Source organism: Cynocephalus volans, chromosome 12 (assembly GCF_027409185.1).
Source record: "Cynocephalus volans isolate mCynVol1 chromosome 12, mCynVol1.pri, whole genome shotgun sequence".
Taxonomy (NCBI): Eukaryota; Metazoa; Chordata; class Mammalia; order Dermoptera; family Cynocephalidae; genus Cynocephalus; species Cynocephalus volans.
The window spans coordinates 9224143-9242424 of record NC_084471.1 but is presented as its reverse complement, the minus strand read 5'-3'; the positions used below and the strand labels follow the sequence as shown (position 1 = coordinate 9242424).

The window sequence follows — 18282 nt, the reverse complement described above, 5'->3', positions numbered from 1 at the left end:
CCCATGGAGGACTGAGCCCACCTTGCTGCTGGGCTCAAAGCAGAGGTTGGGAGACACTGTCTGTAGCACAGTGAGAAGGGCATGGGCTCTGCAGGTTCCCAGCTGTGTGACTTTAGGCAGGCTATCTCCTGTCTCTGAGCCTCTGCATCTTCAGGGCAGTGAGGGAGGCTGAGCTATGTATAGCAAGGTTTACCAGAGTAACTGGCACGGAGCTGTGTGGCAGACAGCTGCTATTGACTCCAAAATAGATCTGTGGGCATCTGGCTATTGATCACCCTGGTGGGAGACTCCCACCAAAGTGTAAAATTACACAGTTGTTTTGTAGCAGAGTACGTACTATAGGGATTCTTAGAATGGAGAAGACATGATTATGGTTTTCACCGATTTGAAGGGTTGAAGTGTGGAAGATTGACAACTCATTTGATCCGGTTTCAAAGGACAGGCCAGAAGTTAGGCCTCTCATGTGTCAGGCACTGGGCTAGGTACTTTCATATAGGTTCTCTCCTTTAATCCTCACTGCAGCCTGTGAAGGCGTTATGCCCGTTTACGGGTAGGAAAAAGTGATATTTAGAAAGATTAAATAAAACCTCAGGTTACTCAGCTTGTAAGGGGCAGAGCTGGGATTTGAGCCCAGGTCTCCAATGCTGGAATCTGTACTCTGATATAATGGAGGCATATTTCAGTTCAGTATAAGAAGCATTTGTTGTAAAGTATTAGAACTGTCCAGTAGTAGAATAAGCTTTCTGGGAGAAAAGGAGCTTCCTGGCCTAATCATGTTGAGTGAGGGGCTTATGGGAGTTGCTGAGAGATTTTCTGCCTTGAGGCCACCTTACCCTGCCTTTAGCTCCTTTGTTCAGAGATAGTGTAGTGGAGTGTGAGGGCTCAGTACCTGCTAGATGAGGGCCCAGTATTTACCAGTGAGAGCTTCACAAGGCCTGAGACTTAGTCTCCAAGTAAGGGAAAATTTTTTCCCATTTCCCAGTTTTTGGTGACATCTAGGTTGGATGGATGGCCTTATGGGTGATCTCAGGAATGTCTTTGAGGCCCTGGGGCCAGGTTAAACTGAGCATTGAGTGTGTTTTACCTTTGGAATTAGGAAATAAAATCAAAACCCTGATAAGTTACAAGTACTTTTTAAAAATATGCCCAAGTCATCATTCTCCATTAAATGTTACTGATCTGGGTTACTCATACCCCAACTGTGCAATGTTCATCAAATTATAAAACTTAGTAATATCAGTTTTTAAGGTAAAATTAATTTCCTAACTTTTTTTCTTGTTTATAAAGGTAATTACCCATTGTAGGAAATGTAGAAAATATAGAGGTATAGAGAATATCATAAAAAGTACCTATAATTATTTCTCATACCTCACCACCACTCAGCAGTAACCACTGTTAACATTTTGGTGTATTTCCTTCCAATGTTTTTAAAATTTTACAATCCAAATGAAAAACATGTACAATGATACATGTATTTATAATCAAATCAGCAGCAATGGGAACGTTCTTATAAATATTTTAATACTACTAATAATGCTAAAATCCACCTTTCCTCCTATTCCTTGCTTGAGCTTAGCTCCTTCCTCCAGAATAACAACAGATCAGTTGGGGTGTATTCATTTTAGGTATGTATCTACGTCACACACACACATACACAGAAATAAAGAAACATTTTGTACATTTATCTGTAACTTTAACAGTGAATTTTGGAGATTTTTTCTAAAGTGTTACTATATTACACAGAATGGATGTACCATAACTTTTTAAAAAAAAACACAAAACATTTTAGGTTGTTTCTAATTTTTTAAAGTATTTCATACAATGGTGCCATGAGCATTCTTGTAGTTGCCTTCTTGTGCACATGTACGGGTAGATATGGAGAAATGGAATTAGGTCATAATATATATTGTTGTTAAGTTTTAATAGGTATTGCCAGTACCCACTGAGAAGACTTTACTAGTATTCTCTAATATCAAAAATTTGATCACCAGATTTTATCATATATAAAAAAAATTTGAGGTTACCCTTTTCCCCAAACCTTTGCCAATACTTTTTTTTACCAATTGTGTGTGTGTGTGTGTGTGTGTGTGTGTGTGTGTGTGTGTGTGTGTGTGTGTGTGTGTGTGTGTGTGTGTGTGTGTGTGTGTGTGTGTGTGTGTGTGTGTGTGTGTGTGTGTGTGTGTGTGTGTGTGTGTGTGTGTGTGTGTGTGTGTGTGTGTGTGTGTGTGTGTGTGTGTGTGTGTGTGTGTGTGTGTGTGTGTGTGTGTGTGTGTGTGTTCGGCCAGTACCTTTACTAATACTTCATGCTGTAAATCTTTAGGATTTTTGCTATTTACTTCTGTATAATAGGGGAGAAGCATCCATGTTCTTAAAGAAATCTGCCTTCATTCTTTAACTCCCTTAACAATCTGAAATAGATTGCAAATTATAGAAAACACATTGGTAGTACTTAGAAAAAGTATTTATATTTCTTTGAAGATATTTTTTTTGATTCTAAAATTAATATATGTAGAGTATTAAAGATTCAGAATTACATAAATAAAGTTAGAAGGTCTCCAAAATTTCATCCTCCAGGAATAGCCACTGTTAACAGCTTGGCATCTCTTCTATTTTGATTTAATTCATTCATGTCCAGATCTGTACTTAGAATTGCCAGGAGACACTTGGAGGGTTGTTTGGGCTCTAGAGCCAGAAGGGTTTGAATGCTGGTTTTGTTATTCACTATCTGAGACAGTGTGCAAGTGACCACCCTTCTCCAGCCCTCAATTTCCTCCTCTGTTAAATGGGACTCATGTTATTATAATAGGGCTGCTCATCCATGTAAAGTGGCTATGACTTGGCGCTCAATTAATTAGCTTAGTTAGAGTGTGGTGCTGATAACACCAAGGTCAGGGGTTTGGATTCCCATACTGGCCAACCACCAAAAAAAAAGTATTAAATGTTACTAGTGAACGTTGTTATTATTGTTATCATTGTCTTTGCTCAGAAAATTCAGCCATGATGCCTGTTCACTGGGGGTACAGTGGGTACCATGGTGTCAGGGATTGTAGGGAGGGTACATGCATCTTGGGCTAATGTTTGGTGCCTCCCTTGGAGTCACTGGGTATTAAATACCCACTGGGTACCTGGTGCCAGACCAGGGACTCTGGTGGGGGAGGGGGTGGTCGTAAGTGTACCTGGATGGGCTTCAGGGAGTCATAAAATTGTTTTATGTGTTTTCTAAATTTTCTCCATGAAATATGTCCTATTTTTTATAATGAAGGAAAAACCTAGTAAATTTTTTTTTTAAGTCTGCTTGTAGCATTTTACATAATATCTGCTATTCTTCTGGAGCCCATTCGTGTCATTTCATTCCTCACGAGTAATACTGCAGATATCGTTCTCTTTTTCCAAATGAGGAAACCTGCTTGAGGTCACATAGCTAGTAAGTGGTAGAGCTCGGCTTTGGAGCTAGATCTAAGTTCTCTTCACTGTGCTGCATTGCCTCTTGTAAGTCACAGGTTATAGGTAGTTCAAGTTTTTAGGATGGTGAACCATACCCTCCCCAGCTGTGTTGGGTTTCCAGCCTGACCTTCCACCATTCCTGCTTTGTCTTTTACACCCCATCATTTTGAGTGATTTGTAGCCTCTGCACACTTTACCTGATGATTCTTTATCTTTTTACATACTGTCTGTCCTCTTTGGCTGCCTGGCAGACACTCACTTATCTTCCACAGCTCTGCTCAACCACTCCCTCCTCTGTGAAGCCTTGCCTGGACATCCCAAGCAGGGTTCCTTATCCCTTGTGCCCCACTCCTGCCTCTTGTGTGTGTGTCCTTTGCAAAGGTTACAATGGGTCTTTGCATTTATGTGCTGATCTTGACTAGACTAAGATGTATTAGTGTAGGGACTGTCTCACTCTTCTTGGTATCTGTGTCATATTGCTTGGCACATAATAGGTGCTTAAGTGTTAAAATACAAATGTGCTATTAGGAAAGAGGTTATGTGATAGACCACCATCAACCTATTCTTTTTTTTTTTTTTTAAGATGACTGGTAAGGGGATCTTAACCCTTGACTTGGTGTTGTCAGCACCACGCTCTCCCAAGTGAGCCAACTGGCCATCCGTATATAGGGATCCGAACCCATGGCCTTGGTGTTATCAGCACCGCACTCTCCCAAGTGAGCCATGGGCCGGCCCTCCACCATCGACCTATATATATATATTTTTTTTCTTTTTTCTTTTTTTTTAATGCAAATCTGACTGGTAGGATCCTGCTTAAACCTTCAGTGGCTTCCTGTTGGTTTTAGGATCAAGTTAAACTTTTAGCAAGTCCTGCTTGTTAGGGAGGTGAGTGGGAGATGGCCTCACAGCAGCTCCTTATAGGCCTCCCATCCTTTCATGTTCCAGGCGATCACAAGGTGTTCTCCCAAGGCTGAGATAAGCTATGATTGTTAGGGTGCCACGGTGTAGCTTTTTTTCTACACCTACAGGATCCCGCATGATACCTGGTTCCTTTTGATCTCTTTAGCCTTATTTTCTGCCATTTTTACTGTACTTTGCTCACTTTGCAACAGACAAGCAAGTTTTCTTTTCTTTTACAAGTACTTTCTCGCCATGGGGACTTTGCACATCCTGCTCACTCTACCAGATTCCCTGGACTCCTTCCCTTAATCCGTATTTTCTTAGCCTGGCTAACTCCTGTAATGTTTCAATTCTGAGATTAAACATCATTTTCTTGGAGAACACCTTTTCCAAGTCTAGATGAGGTTCTCCAGCTTATGCTGTTATAGCTGCATAACTTTCATAGTGCTTGTTGCTCATAGTAGCTTTCATAGTTCCTTGAATGGTTTCTTGATGTCTTCTCCCTCAAACTGTAAGTTCCATGAGGGCAGGGACTGTGTTTTCTTGTTTACCTCTAATTCAGGCACCACAGCACAGTGTCTGGGACTGGATAATCAGTTAACACCTTAGTGTAAACTGCGGGGGAGGGGTAGTATGGTGGAAAAAACGTTGATTCGAGAATTGGATGGCTTGAATTCTGCTCCTACCTGCTTTTTTTTTTTTTTTTTTGTCGTTTTTTCGTGACCGGCACTCAGCCAGTGAGTGCACCGGTCAGTCCTATATAGGATCCGAACCCGCGGCGGGAGTGTCGCCGCGCTGCCAGCGCAGCACTCTACCAAGTGCGCCACGGGCTCGGCCCCCTACCTGCTGTTAACTAGCTAGTTACATGACCTTGGATATTCATTTCTTCATTTGTCAAATGGAGAAAAAATAATTGATGATCTGAGGTTGCCTTGGATTCTGATAATTTATGATTCTAGATTATCATCTAATTATCAGAGCTCTAGAGGGATGGGACCTAGGATGAGAATTCAGCTGCCTACGTGACATCTCTCCTTAGGTATCATATAGGCCAGTGTCCATAACCAAACTCCTGATCTCACCCCCAAGTCTGCTCTTCCTACTGTCTTCCCCATTTCATTTCAGTTTACAGCAACTCAATTCCTTTTTTTTTCTTTCTTTTTTTTTTTTTTTGGCAAGTCAGGGGTGGCTGGCTGGTACAGGGATCGAACCCTGGACCTTGGAGTTATCAGCACCATGCTCTAACCAATATAGGAACTCTGTTACTCAGGCCCAAAATCTCAGTGATATTCTTGACTCCTTCTCTCATACCTTTTGGCCAATTTTTCAGCAAATCTTACTATTATTACTTTCAAAATATATCCAGACTCCAACGCCTTCTCACCACCTCAACCACTACGACTGCAGTCCAAGTCACCACCATCTTTCACTGGGTTATTGGGGTGGCCTCCTATGTGGTTTTCCTGCTTCTGTCTATTCTACATAAAGCAGCCAGAAAGATCCTCGTAAAAGATAAGTCCGATCATGTAATTCATGTTTAGAATTCTCCATCTTGATACTCCTTGATTTATGATGGGATTAATGTCTTGATAAACCCATTTAAGTTGAAAATATGGTAAGTCTAAAATGCATTTAAGACAACTAACCTACCGAACATCGTATTTAGCCTAGTGTACCTTAAACATACTCCGAATAGTTACAGTTAGGCAGAATCATCTTAACACAAAGGCTATTTTATACTAAAGCGTTGAATATTTCATGTAATATTGAATACTGTATTGAAAGTGGAAAACAAAATGGTTGTATGGGTACTTTTTTTTTTTTTTCTTTTTTTGGCATCTGGCCAGTATGGGGATCTGAACCCTTGACCTTGGTGTTACAAGGCTATGCTCTAACCAACTGAGCTAACTGACCAGCTCATGAATGTGTATAACTTTAGCACCATTGCAAAGTTGAAAGATTGTCATTCAAACCATTGTATGTCGGGGACTGTCTGTACATAGGAAACCCCAAAGATGCCATTAAAAACTGCTAGAGTTAATAAAATAATTTAGAAAAGTTACAGGATACAAAATCAGCTCCCAAAAATCAGTTGCATTCCTATACACTAACAACATACTACCTGAAAAAGCAATTAAGAAAACAATCCCATTTATAATAGCATAAAAAAAAAAAAAAACAGGAATAACTTTAACCAAGGGGGTGAAAGAACTGTATACTGAAAACTATAAAACATTGATGAAAGAAATTGAAGATGACAAATAAATGGAAAGATATCCTGTCTTCATGGATTGGAGGAATTAATATTGTTAAAATGTCCATACTACCCAACGACCTACAGATTTAGTGCAGTCCCTATCAAAACTTCAATATCATTCTTCACAGAAATAGAACAATCCTAAAATTCATATGGAACCACAAAAGACCCCAAATGGCCAAAGCAGTCTTGAGCAAAAAGAACAAAGCTGGAGTCACCATACTACCAGACTTAAAAACATATTATAACACTGACGTCACAGGTTCCGATCCCTGTACCAACCAACCACCAGAAAAATAAATAAAAATAAAAATATATTACAAAGCCATAGTAGATAGCATGGTACTGGCATAAAAACAGACACATTAACTAATGGAATAGGCTAGAGAGCCCAGAAATAAGCCTACACACCTATGGCCAATTGATTTTCAGCAAATGTGCCAGGAACACAACGAAGGAAGGACAGTCTCTTCAATAAATGGTGATAGGGAAACTGGATATTCTACAAGAATGAAAATAGACCCTATCTTACTTCTTATACTCAAAATGAATTCAAGACTTAAATGTAAGACCTGAAATTGTAAAAGTACTAGAAGAAAACATAGGGGAAGGCTCCAAGACATTGGTATGGGCAGAGTTTTCTTGGTTATGACTCCAAAAGCATAGGCAGCAAAAGCAAAAATATCAAACTAAAAAGCTTCTGCACAGCAAAGGAAACAACAGAGTGAAGAAAACCCACAGACTGGGAGAAAATATTTACAAATCATACGTCAGATAAGGGGCTAATATCCAAAATATACAAGGATCTCAGACTACTCAATAACAAGAAAACAAATAGCCCTATTAAAAAATCGCCAAAGGACCTGAATAGACATTTCTCAAAAGAAGAGCCAACAGACACATGAAAAAAATGCTCATCATCTCTGATTGTCAGAGAAATGCAGATTAAAACCACAGTGACAAGAAGGAAGATAACCAGTGTTGGTGAAGATGTGGAGAAAAGAGAACACTTGGACACATTGGTATTTTAAGTTAGTACAGCCATTATGGAAAACAGTATGGAGTTTCCTCAAAAAACTAATACTGGAATTACCATATGATCCAACAATTCCACTTCTGGGTATATATTAAAAGGAATTGAAATCAGTATGTTGAAGAGATGTCTACACTCCCATGTTCTTGGCTATATCCCAATAGCCAAGATACAGATATAACTGAAGTGCCTGTCAACAGATGAATGGATTTTAAAATGTGGTATGTATACATAGTAGAATACTATTCAGCTTTTATTATTATTATTATTTATTTTTTGGAGGCTGGCTGGTATGGGGATCCGAACCCTTGACTTTGGTCAGCTTTTAAAAAGCAGGAAATTTTGTCATATGTGATGTCATGTATGGACCAAGAGGACATTATGTCAAGTGAAATAAGCCAGTCACAGACAAATACTGCATGATCTCACTTCTGTGTGGAATCCAAAAAAAAGTCAAACTTATGGAAGTAGAGGGTAGAATTGTGGTTACCATCAGCTGGGCTGGGGATGGGTGAGGAGTGGACAGGAAAAGGAAAAATATTAGTCAAATGGTGCAAAGTTTCATTTAGATAGGAGGAGTAGATTCTGGTGATCACAGCATTGTAACTATGGTTTATAATATTGTACTGTATATTTCAGATTTTAAAAAGCTGGCCTGTTAGCTCAGTTGGTTAGAACGGGGTATTGATCACACCAAGGTCAAGGGTTCGGCCAGCTTCCCCCCACCAAAAAAAAGTTAAAAGAATGGATTTTAAATGTTCTCACCACAAAGAAATGATAAACTTTTGAGGTGATAACTAGCCTAATTTGATCATTCCTCAATGTCTTTATGTATGGAAATGTCACATGGTACCCTATTAATATATACAATTATTATTAAAAAAATAAAATATAAAATAAATTCCTTAGAAAGCTAGGAAATAGTTTTTTTAAATGTCAGCTATATAACCACAATCTCATTACCTGACCTGAGAAAAATGATAATTCTCTTAATACCCAGAACACATTCTTAGTTTCTCCCAAAAATGTCATTGATAGCTGTCTTTTTCAAAACCAGGATCTAATTTTTAAGGGTTCAGATCCCCATTCTGGCCAGCTACCAAAAAAAATTTTTTTTAGGGAAAAAAATTACATATTGCAGTAATTACCTTTTGAGTCTCTTAATCTAGAACTGTACCCGACCCCTGTTTTTTCCCCGTGACATTGACTTTTTGAAGAGACCAGGCCAGTTTTCTCGTAGAATGTCTATATTCTGGATGTGAGTGATTGTTCTTTTTGTCACCTGCATTTTTCTTACACTGGAGGTAAGGTCTCAAAGCTTGCTTAAACATTTTTGGCAAGAATTCTTCATAGGTGATGCCGTTCCACCAGGAGGCACCAATGTCAAGTGGTCCTGCTGTTGATGAGGCTAAGTTTGATCTCTGGGTTAAAGTGGTGGAAATCAGATCCCTCTGTTGTAAAGGCATATTTTTTTCCTTTTCCTCAGTGATGATCGATTTCCTGTAAGTTAACTTGCTGAAACACAAAGGGTTTGCACATTTTAAAAAGCCAAAACACTTTCGATTATTGTCAAATTGCCACTAAACAATTACGCTACTCTGTACTTCAGTTAGCCTGGTTTTCTGTACCTATTTTCCTCATTCATTTTTTCTTCTTTCCTTATTACAAAAGAAGCTCATATATCATGAAACATATAAAAGTTACAGAATAGTGATGTAGGTAATATCAAGGTCCAGGGTTCAATCCCTGTACTGGCCAGTCACCCAGATAAATAAAATAACAGTTACAAAAATATATAGCATAGAAAGTAAAAGTACCCATAACTCTGATCCATAGAGAAATTGCTGTGAACAGTTTAGGCATATCATTTGAAATTTTTCCTAAACATATTTACATTTGTTAATTACTATTATTATACAGAAATGGGCTTTTATCATAATACTGTTTTCTTTTTTTCTTCTTCTTTTTTTTTTTTTTTTTTTTGTCTTTTTCTTGACCGGCACTCAGCCAGTGAGTGCACTGGCCATTCCCATATAGGATCCGAACCTGCGGTGGGAGCATCGCTGCGCTCCCAGTGCTGCACTCTCCCGAGTGCGCCACGGGCTCGGCCCTCTTTTTTTCTTCTTAAAAGATGACTGGTAAGGGGATCTTAACCCTTGACTTGGTGTTATCAGCACCTCTCCCAAGTGAGCTACGGGCCAGCCCTTGTTTTACATTTTCATTAAACATGTCATGGAGGTTTCCTTGCCAGTAAAGGTTGATTTATCTTATTCTCTCTCTCTTTTTTTTTTTTTTTTGTGGCTGGCTGGTAAGAGATCAAACCGTGGACCTTGGTGTGATCAGCACAGGCTCTAACCAACTGAGCTAACCAGCCAGCCCTTAGTCATTTCTAAGTATTCAATTCAGTGGCATTAATTACATTCATAATGTTGTGCAACCATTACTACTATCTTTTTTCTTTTTTGCAGCTGGTGGTTAAGGGAATCTGAACCCTTGATGTTATCAGTACCACATCCTAATCAAGTGAGCTAACTGGCCAGCCCAATCTTCTTTTCAGACAGCTGAGAGTGGCATTCCATGGTGGATGAGACAGAATTTATTTAATCAGTGCCCTATTTTTGGACAACTGGGTTGTTTTCTTAAAAACAGTGCTGAGGAGGATGTCCTTGCCTGTCTCTCTGCTCATTTATGCAAGTATTTTAATAAGAGAGCTTCCTGGAAGAGGGAAAGTGCTCAAAAGGTACAAACATTTCACATTTTAATAGGTATTACCTAATTGTCTTTCAAAAATGTTGAGCCTCTTTACCCTCTAACCAAAAGCATCTAGGACTGGTAAATCATTGATTTGTCTTGTTAACTGTTTGTTCTCACAAGGTTGACTGAACCTGCTCTCTATTTAACCCTCCCTGCTTAATAGGGAAGAGCTGGTTGGTAAAGTAGAACCAACATTCCTTAGTTTAACTAACTGGTATTTATGTAGTACCTCCTGTGTACAGACTTGATGTTCAGGTTGGGGAATTTAGTTATGAATAAACAGATACAATCCTCCCCTAGTGGAGCTTAAATACTACTTGAGACAGACATCATCTCACAAATTAATGTCAATAAGTGGCAAATAGGCATATATAGGAGGCTGTGATTAGGCTGGGGATTCAGGGAAGGATGCCCTGAGAAAGTGAAATTTATTTGGAGTTTTAAGGATCAGTGGGAGTTGCCAAAGGGCAGAAAGGGAAAGGCAGTGGGCAGAGAACATACCAAGCAGAAGAAATGGCATGTGCAAAGGCCCTGTGGCAGGACCCTTTAGAATTTGTGCTGGCCAAGGAAGTTCATCATGTTCAGTGCCCTTGAAAGGCAGATTCTGAATTATTCAGATAAGTAGATGAGATCCCATTGTCAGGGCCCCATAAGTAGAAGAATTTCAGAGGGATAGGAGGCCTTCCAAAGCAAATTCTAACAAGTTGCAAGTAAGAAAAGCAAGAGGCATCTAAAGAAATCAGCTTAGATTTTTAGAATGACTTGCCTAAAGTTTGAAGGAGTACAAGTAAGCAAGGAAGAATGCTATAGAGCAGCTGGAATCATCAGAAAGGGATCAGGAACGCCAAAGGCCCAGATGAACTAAGGCTTCTGAAAAATGCTATCAACGAAAAGGGCCTTTAAAGCTGTGTTTGCAGTAAGAAAAATAAGAGTCATGTTGCTTCTGGCAGTATCCAGAGAAGGAACACAACATCACTGTTTCTAATGTTGTGTCTATCTCCTTTATGAAGGAAAATAATGCATTTTGAGCACTTATGCTATGAACAGGCTCTGTGTCAACCACTTCATGTAGATTATTTCATTTGATGAAATTGAAGATACTTCAAAAAATTTATGGAAAGATTGGTACTATCTTTTAATTCTACTTTTCCACAAACTTTTTGAAGTACCCTCATAGTAACACTCTGAAGTTTATCCAGTTTTTTCATTTTCTTTTTGGCGGCTAGTTGGTAGAGATTGAACCCTGGACCCTGGACACTTATGTTATCAGCATCATGCTCTAACCAGCTGAGCTAACAGGCCAGCCCTATCTTCGTTTCCTTTTTCTTTCTTTCTTTTTCCATTTTCTTTATAGTGTAACAAAGTCTTGGGGAGGTTAAGTAACTTGCCCAGGGTCACAACAGATAAGTGGTGGAGATGGGTTGAGCAGTCTGACTACAGGTCTTCAATTTGAACTATCACACTGTGCTGGGAAAGGGTGGGGCTATGTGAGGTAAGAACTGGCTTAGACTCTAGAGGTAGCAGAATTCAGGAGAAGTGGCCCATCGCAGAGAGAGAGAGAGCTTGCAGCCTGGATTCACTGCATACCAAGTATGCAACCTCTTACTTAACTCCCTGATCTTTAGTTTCCACATCTGTAAGAGGGGAATAACAATTACCTTGCAATGGGCTGGCCCGTGGCTGACTTGGGAGAGTGTGGTGCTGGTAACATCGAGGCCAAGGGTTTGGATCCCTGTGTAGGAGGGGCTGGTTGGCTCATTTCAGAGAACATGGTGCTGACAACACCAAATCAGGGGTTAGGATCCCCTTACCAGTCATCGTTGTGTAAAAAAAACAAAACAAAAACAGTTACCTTCCGCTGTTATAATGGGAATTCAAAATAGGCACAGAAGGTGCTTGCACAGAGCAGGTGCTTAATAAGTAGTTGTTTTTATTTTTATTCTAAGAGTAGGGGTGGGGTGTCCAGAGCTAGTCTTTTTTTTTTTTTTAATATGAAAGATATGGATATGTGGTCCATGAATGAATAATACATGGTGTCCTTACCCTTGAAGACAGTCTACAGGATAAGCATAGTAACCTGGCCGAGCTTTTCACAGTTTACACGTGACATTTCTTGCACTTTAACTCTCTCTCAGCACTGCTCTGAAGCAGGAAGCGAGGCTGAGATTTCACCCTGTACAGGTGCAAAAAACTGAGCCCTGGAAGCTAAAGTCTCACAGCTAAGGTAACTTCTTTTTTTTGTTGTTGGGATGAGTAGATAGATCATTGAGAGTGAGAGTGGGTGTTGATTTCTGCAGGACATTTGACGGAATCAGTCAGGCTGTCCCTAACATAAGACAGAGAAGAGAGGACTTAGTGACAGTCCAGTTAGATGATCATTGCAGTGGGTTGAATACTTGGGCCTGAAGAGTGTTGCTAAATAGATTGGTGTTTCCCGGACCAAATGTCTGCCCTGGGATGAGTCACATTTGTGTTGAGACTTGGATGAACACCCTGGGGATTGTGCTTATTGTGTGTGTGGCTGAGACACATTGGGAGGGCCTGTCAGGACATGGTGCTACTGACCAGAACTGTAGACCACAGGGGCTGGAGGTGCACAGAAACCGATGATGAAATTAAATCAGGATTAAGGTGGGTTCAGAAAACCCAGTCCACAGGTACAACATGGCTCAACACCTTCAAGAAGGAAGGTGGCAGTTGAGGTGTAAGGGTATGTGGACGTGATGTGTGTGTCAGCAGTGAGATGGGCTGTCCTCAGGTGGAGGAGAACCACACACAAAGGTGCTGGTGATCCCTTTGCCCTCAGCACAGGGCATGGTCAGCTCCTGCAGAGTTTGGAAACATGCCATGTAAAGGGATAGTTGAAAAGACTCAGGGCTGCCATTGGCCTAGAGAAGAGAAGATTTAGAAAGGACAGCAGGGACCCCACCCCTGCAGACTGAGACTTTGACCTGGGTGGGGCATAGGATTATATATTTTTAACTGAGGTCTGGGAATCATTGTCCTGAGGAAGAGAGGTTGGGTTTATTTCATTTGGCTCCAGAGGGCAGACCCCGACTGAAGAACAGCTGTACAAGGAAGCAGAGTTGGGCTGAATGTGAGGGAGAATATTCTGAAATTAATTATAAGTGGACTTTGGTGGTTGTGTGGGATGAACTCCTGGCGTTGGGGCGGGGGGTGGTGTCTCAGACTTAAAAATATATAAGCACCTTTACAAAGGAAATGACTTAAACATTCAAGTTGTTCAGGCTTCCTAAAAACTCTCTTTCCGTCCTTATTAATGTGTAAACCTGAGCTGTCCCAATTAGTAATTTAAATGTAAATTAATTAAAGTTAGATACCATTAAAAATTTGTTCCTCAGTTGTACTGGCCATATTTCATGCATATCCTGTGGCTGCCATGTTGGCCAGTGCAGATCTAGGACATGTCTATCATGGCAGAAAGTCCTCTTGGACAAAGCTGGCTGTTATGAACAGACACTTTCCCATAGTTGGAAAGCAGAGCAGCATCATGATTAAGGATTAAGATTGTAGATAATTTTATTTGTTATTAAAACTATGAGGTTTATCTCTACTTTTTGGGGGGGAAGGCATAGGGAGTTAAATAACTTGCCTGGGACAGTGGCAGGCAAGTTGTTCAGGCAGGCTGGATTTGGGTCCCACTTGCTACAGTGTGGCCTCGGTCATTCATCCTCCATGCAAGCCTGTTTCCTCAGTGGGAAAATAGCATAATCATAGGAGCTACTTCACTGGGTGGCTGTGAAGATTAGGTGATGTAGACATGTAGGCACTCATGTAGGCACTCAATAAATATTCTTACTTTACCCATAAATTGTATTCTGTTTCAACATATTATTTTGTCCATTTTTCCCCCCAATCATTTTCATTATTTCTTAAAGCCTATTTCAGTGTTGATATGTATTGATATGTAGTCCGTAGTTTGTTTAACTGTTCTCTTGCTGTTGGGAGTTGGGACTTTGCCTGTTCCTGATACTATAATTAGGATTCCAATTTATTGTTTTGCCAACTGTGCTAGATACTAGGTATTGTTACACTTATTTTTATTTCTAAGGAAACTGAAGCTTAGGGCCATTGAGTTGCAAAAATTAAGAGAGAGAACTGAATATAAATATTTGAAAAATGTCTAAGATATGTTAATCATGAAAAAAGTGAGTTGCAGAATGCTTGTATAGTTTTTCATTTGTGTGAAGAACACAGAGGAGGCTGTGTATATGTTTATAAATGCACAGGGATAATAATAATAGAAACTACTCAGTACTTAATCTGTCCTGATCTCACAATAGCTCTAGGAGGAAATGAGTGCTTAAATTGTCCAAGATCACTCAGACAGTGAATAGCAGCACCAAACTTAAACCCAGGTCTCTGGGCTGTCAGCTTAGCTCAGTTGGTTAGAGAGCAACCTTGTAACTCCAAGGTTAAGGATTAGGATCCCCATACTGGCCAGCCGCAACAAACAAACAAAAACAACCCTGGTCTCTGCCAGTTCACTGTGGAGGATACCAACATTAATAAAGCAAATGTATTTTACAGGGCCTAACTTATAGCTTAGTGGGGCCACAGCCCTGTAGTTTAAAGAATTGCCTAACTTTTTAGAATTGTATATAGAAACGCTAAGCTTGGGAAAAACAGAAAACTTTCCCAGGATTAAAGTCTCTGTTGTAGATTAAAAAAAATTGTAACAGCAAAAAGTGCTTGCTCTAAGGGCAGATGTCCTTGGTGCAGCTAAACCTAATGATGGGAAAGTATGTGAGCTAAAGGCTTCAAGGTTGATGGTTGGGGGATGTTCGACATCTTGCCTTTGGCTGTTTCTTTGAGTTTCATGGGGAAACTAAGTGTTGCTATCACGATTATCTCATTGTTCTTTTTGTAACAGCCTGTGTTCCTTTTCTGTAATTTTCTTGCCTGGAGAATAAAAACGGGGAGAAAAACCTTGTTCGGGGTTATTTCCTAGGAATTCTTCTCTCTTGAAGGAATTGTTCCTGGGATTAACCCCTTCTGGGGCTCTCACTGCTCTGGAGATATGGGCTTTGAGTAATCCTTGACGTCTCCATCACCCTGGGAGAGGTGACAGTTCAACCTATGCACTGGACTCCCCCCCTCTGTCACAGGGGTGGTGGTTATAGCTGTAGATGAAATGTACTGCATAGGCACTGTTGAAAGTCCTTTGATTGATGGGTTTTTCACACCTATCCAACAAGGCAGGTAGTAAGGATCTGTTGGTGGATTTTGAACTGGAGAGCAAGTGGATCTGAAGTCTACACTGGGACTAGGTGAAGTCTACCTGCTGTGATTAGGTTAAGATGGATGACGGTTGGGGTGCTGTTTCATAGTGTGGTTTGTTCTCAGTACTCGGTGACCCAAACAGGGAATGGCAATTGTGGACCCATCATGGGTTCAGATGCTGAGGTTGGCAGGGTTTGGATTTGAATATCCAGGTGACATAAAGAAGGGAGACTGGGGCATGGTTTCAGCTTAGCTCTTCCCCTGCCCAAGGGTATGACCTTCTAGACATGGAACACCAACCACCTGGAAGGAAAGCAGAGCTTCCTTTCCCACTATCATTTCTTTGGCTTTGTTTATTCTTCCGTGGTCACACGTACCCTGCGAAGGTTGTCATCTACAGTTTAAAATTAACCAGTACAGACCCCATCATAACAATCATTTATCTATTGCTGCATAACAAATTGCCTCCAAACGTAGAGGCTTGAAAAAACAGTAAACATTTATCTCTCACAGTTTCTGTGGGCCAGGAATTTGGGAGCAGCTTGGCTGGGTGGTTCTGCTTGGGATCACTCAAGAAGTTGCAGTCAAGATGTCAGCTGAGGCTGCAGTTATCTAAAGGCTTGGACTGGGGCTGGAACATTTGCTTGCAAGGTGGCTCATTCACATGCCTGGCAAGGTGATGCTGGTTATTGCAAGAAGCCTCCATTCCTCTGTAGGTGGGCCTCTCCCAGGACTGCTCAAATGTCTTAACAACATGATGACTATGTTCCCCCGGAGCAGTCCAAGAGACAGTGCGAAGCAGGCAGAAGCTTTCCTTTTTATGACCTAATCTGGGAAGTCACATAGCATTGCTTGTCACATGCTGTTCATTAGAACTAAGTCAATAAGTCCACTGTACATTAAAGGAGAGGGGAATTAGGTACCACCTTCTGAAGGGATGAGGAAAGCCTGAGCATGGGGTTTTCCTCATTCATTCTTCCATCTATTCAACAAATATGTATTGAATCTCTAATATGTGCCAGGTAGTTCAGATACAGAGATAAATAAGATAAATTAGGCTTGATCCCAACTCTCAAAAAACTTACAGTGTAGACAGAATAATAGCTATGATTTGGGTAGTGCTTTATAGTTTAATGAGAACTTTCATATGTGGTCCCACTTAACCTTCCCAGATCCCTGTATGATCACTAGAGCTGGGTATATCCCCATTTCCTACTGCCTCTAGAACTCAGGCAGTGGGGGCTTTTCTTAAGTTGATATAACTTACATGATCAAACTTGACGTTGATCCCAACAATTCTGCCTATAAATTCCTTGCACTTTCTCCTGCAGGCTGTGTTCCTTGCGGCTGCTATATCATCCCTATGTTTCATGAGGAAACTGAGGCTGCAGTCACTGAACAGCTCTTAACATTTTAATTCCTTGATTTTTTTTACCATAGTGAGCTGTCCCTCAGGGATGGACTATCCTAAGTACTCCATTGACAGTTGCTGTCATTTTTCTTCTTGCAGAAAGCCCTGGGTGTACGGCAGTACCATGTGGCCTCAGTCCTGTGCCAACGGGCCAAGGTGGCCATGAGCCACTTTGAACCCAATGAGTACATCCGTTATGACCTGCTAGAGAAGAACATTCACATTGTTCGCAAACGGTAAGGCTGCGGGTGGGAGCTCATGGTGACTGCTGAGGGTGCTGCTTCTGCTGCCTGCCTCTTTCAGGCAACATGGGAAGTGCTTGGTGCAAGATGGGTGATGGATGATGGCAGGATCAAGGTGATCAGGTTCAGAGGTCCCTGCTGAGGAAAGGGATTCTGGATTGGTGGTAGAACTTCTGCCCTCTCTGCCACGGAAGAATCTGTTATCAAGAAGCATGGAGATATGGGTGATAGGGAAGCTCTCAGGTGAGCTTTGGTGCTGTGGCCTAAACGTCCCAACCTTTGCAGGGCAGGCTGCCAACCCTCAGCCAGCCCTCTAGGAGCAGCTGGAGAATCATCTGTATTTCCTCTTCAGTGCGTGGGCCTGAGACCCAGAAGAAAGCTCAGGTGGGATCTTGAGCACATCTTTTTTCTGAGCCTCATTTTCCTCATTTGGTAAAGTAGCCGTTGTCTTTGCCTTGCTGTCCTGTGTGCCAGGGCCTGGGCTACGTGCTCCCCCCAGAGGATGAATAAGGTACAGGAGAATGAGGAGTGGAGGCTGACAGTACACACCAACTAGCACTGCTCTTGGAACTTGAACAACTGGCAACAGGGTTATGCTCTTGCCAACCTGGTGGTTTCCTTGATACTGTTCGTAGTGATGCTGGGAGAAAACGGATCTGAGCATACATGTTGTACAGCCAAGGAACAGGCTCAGGTGGAGAAGCAACTTGCCCAAAGCCACACAATGCTTGAGTGTGGTACCTGTCTCCGTGCCCTTGTCTGGTGCTGTGACCCCTATCCCATGCTCCCTTTCTCTTGTCACTTTGCTTCCTATTTACTAGTGTCCTCACTTCACTTTTAAGGGTAGGAACTATCTCAATCTTTATCTCCAAAAGCCTCCAGCACAGCATCACCTTTTAACCATTTGTCACAGATGGTAACTGTAGCTACCTGAGTGTCCAGTGTGGTGGAGGCACTTCACGTACGTTATTTCTCTTCTTCTCAACAACGCTCATAG

At 41.1% G+C, this 18282-nt stretch overlaps 1 protein-coding gene across 1 annotated transcript in view; it reads left to right on the top strand.

The window, feature by feature from the left end:
* The window catches only part of ACO2 (aconitase 2), a 51856-nt gene that overhangs the window by 10576 nt on the left and 22998 nt on the right, over window positions 1-18282 (top strand). The window contains exon 2 of the mRNA XM_063074654.1: window positions 17143-17279. Within this exon, the coding sequence (XP_062930724.1) occupies window positions 17143-17279 (137 nt within the window). The remainder of the gene's footprint in view (window positions 1-17142; window positions 17280-18282) is intronic.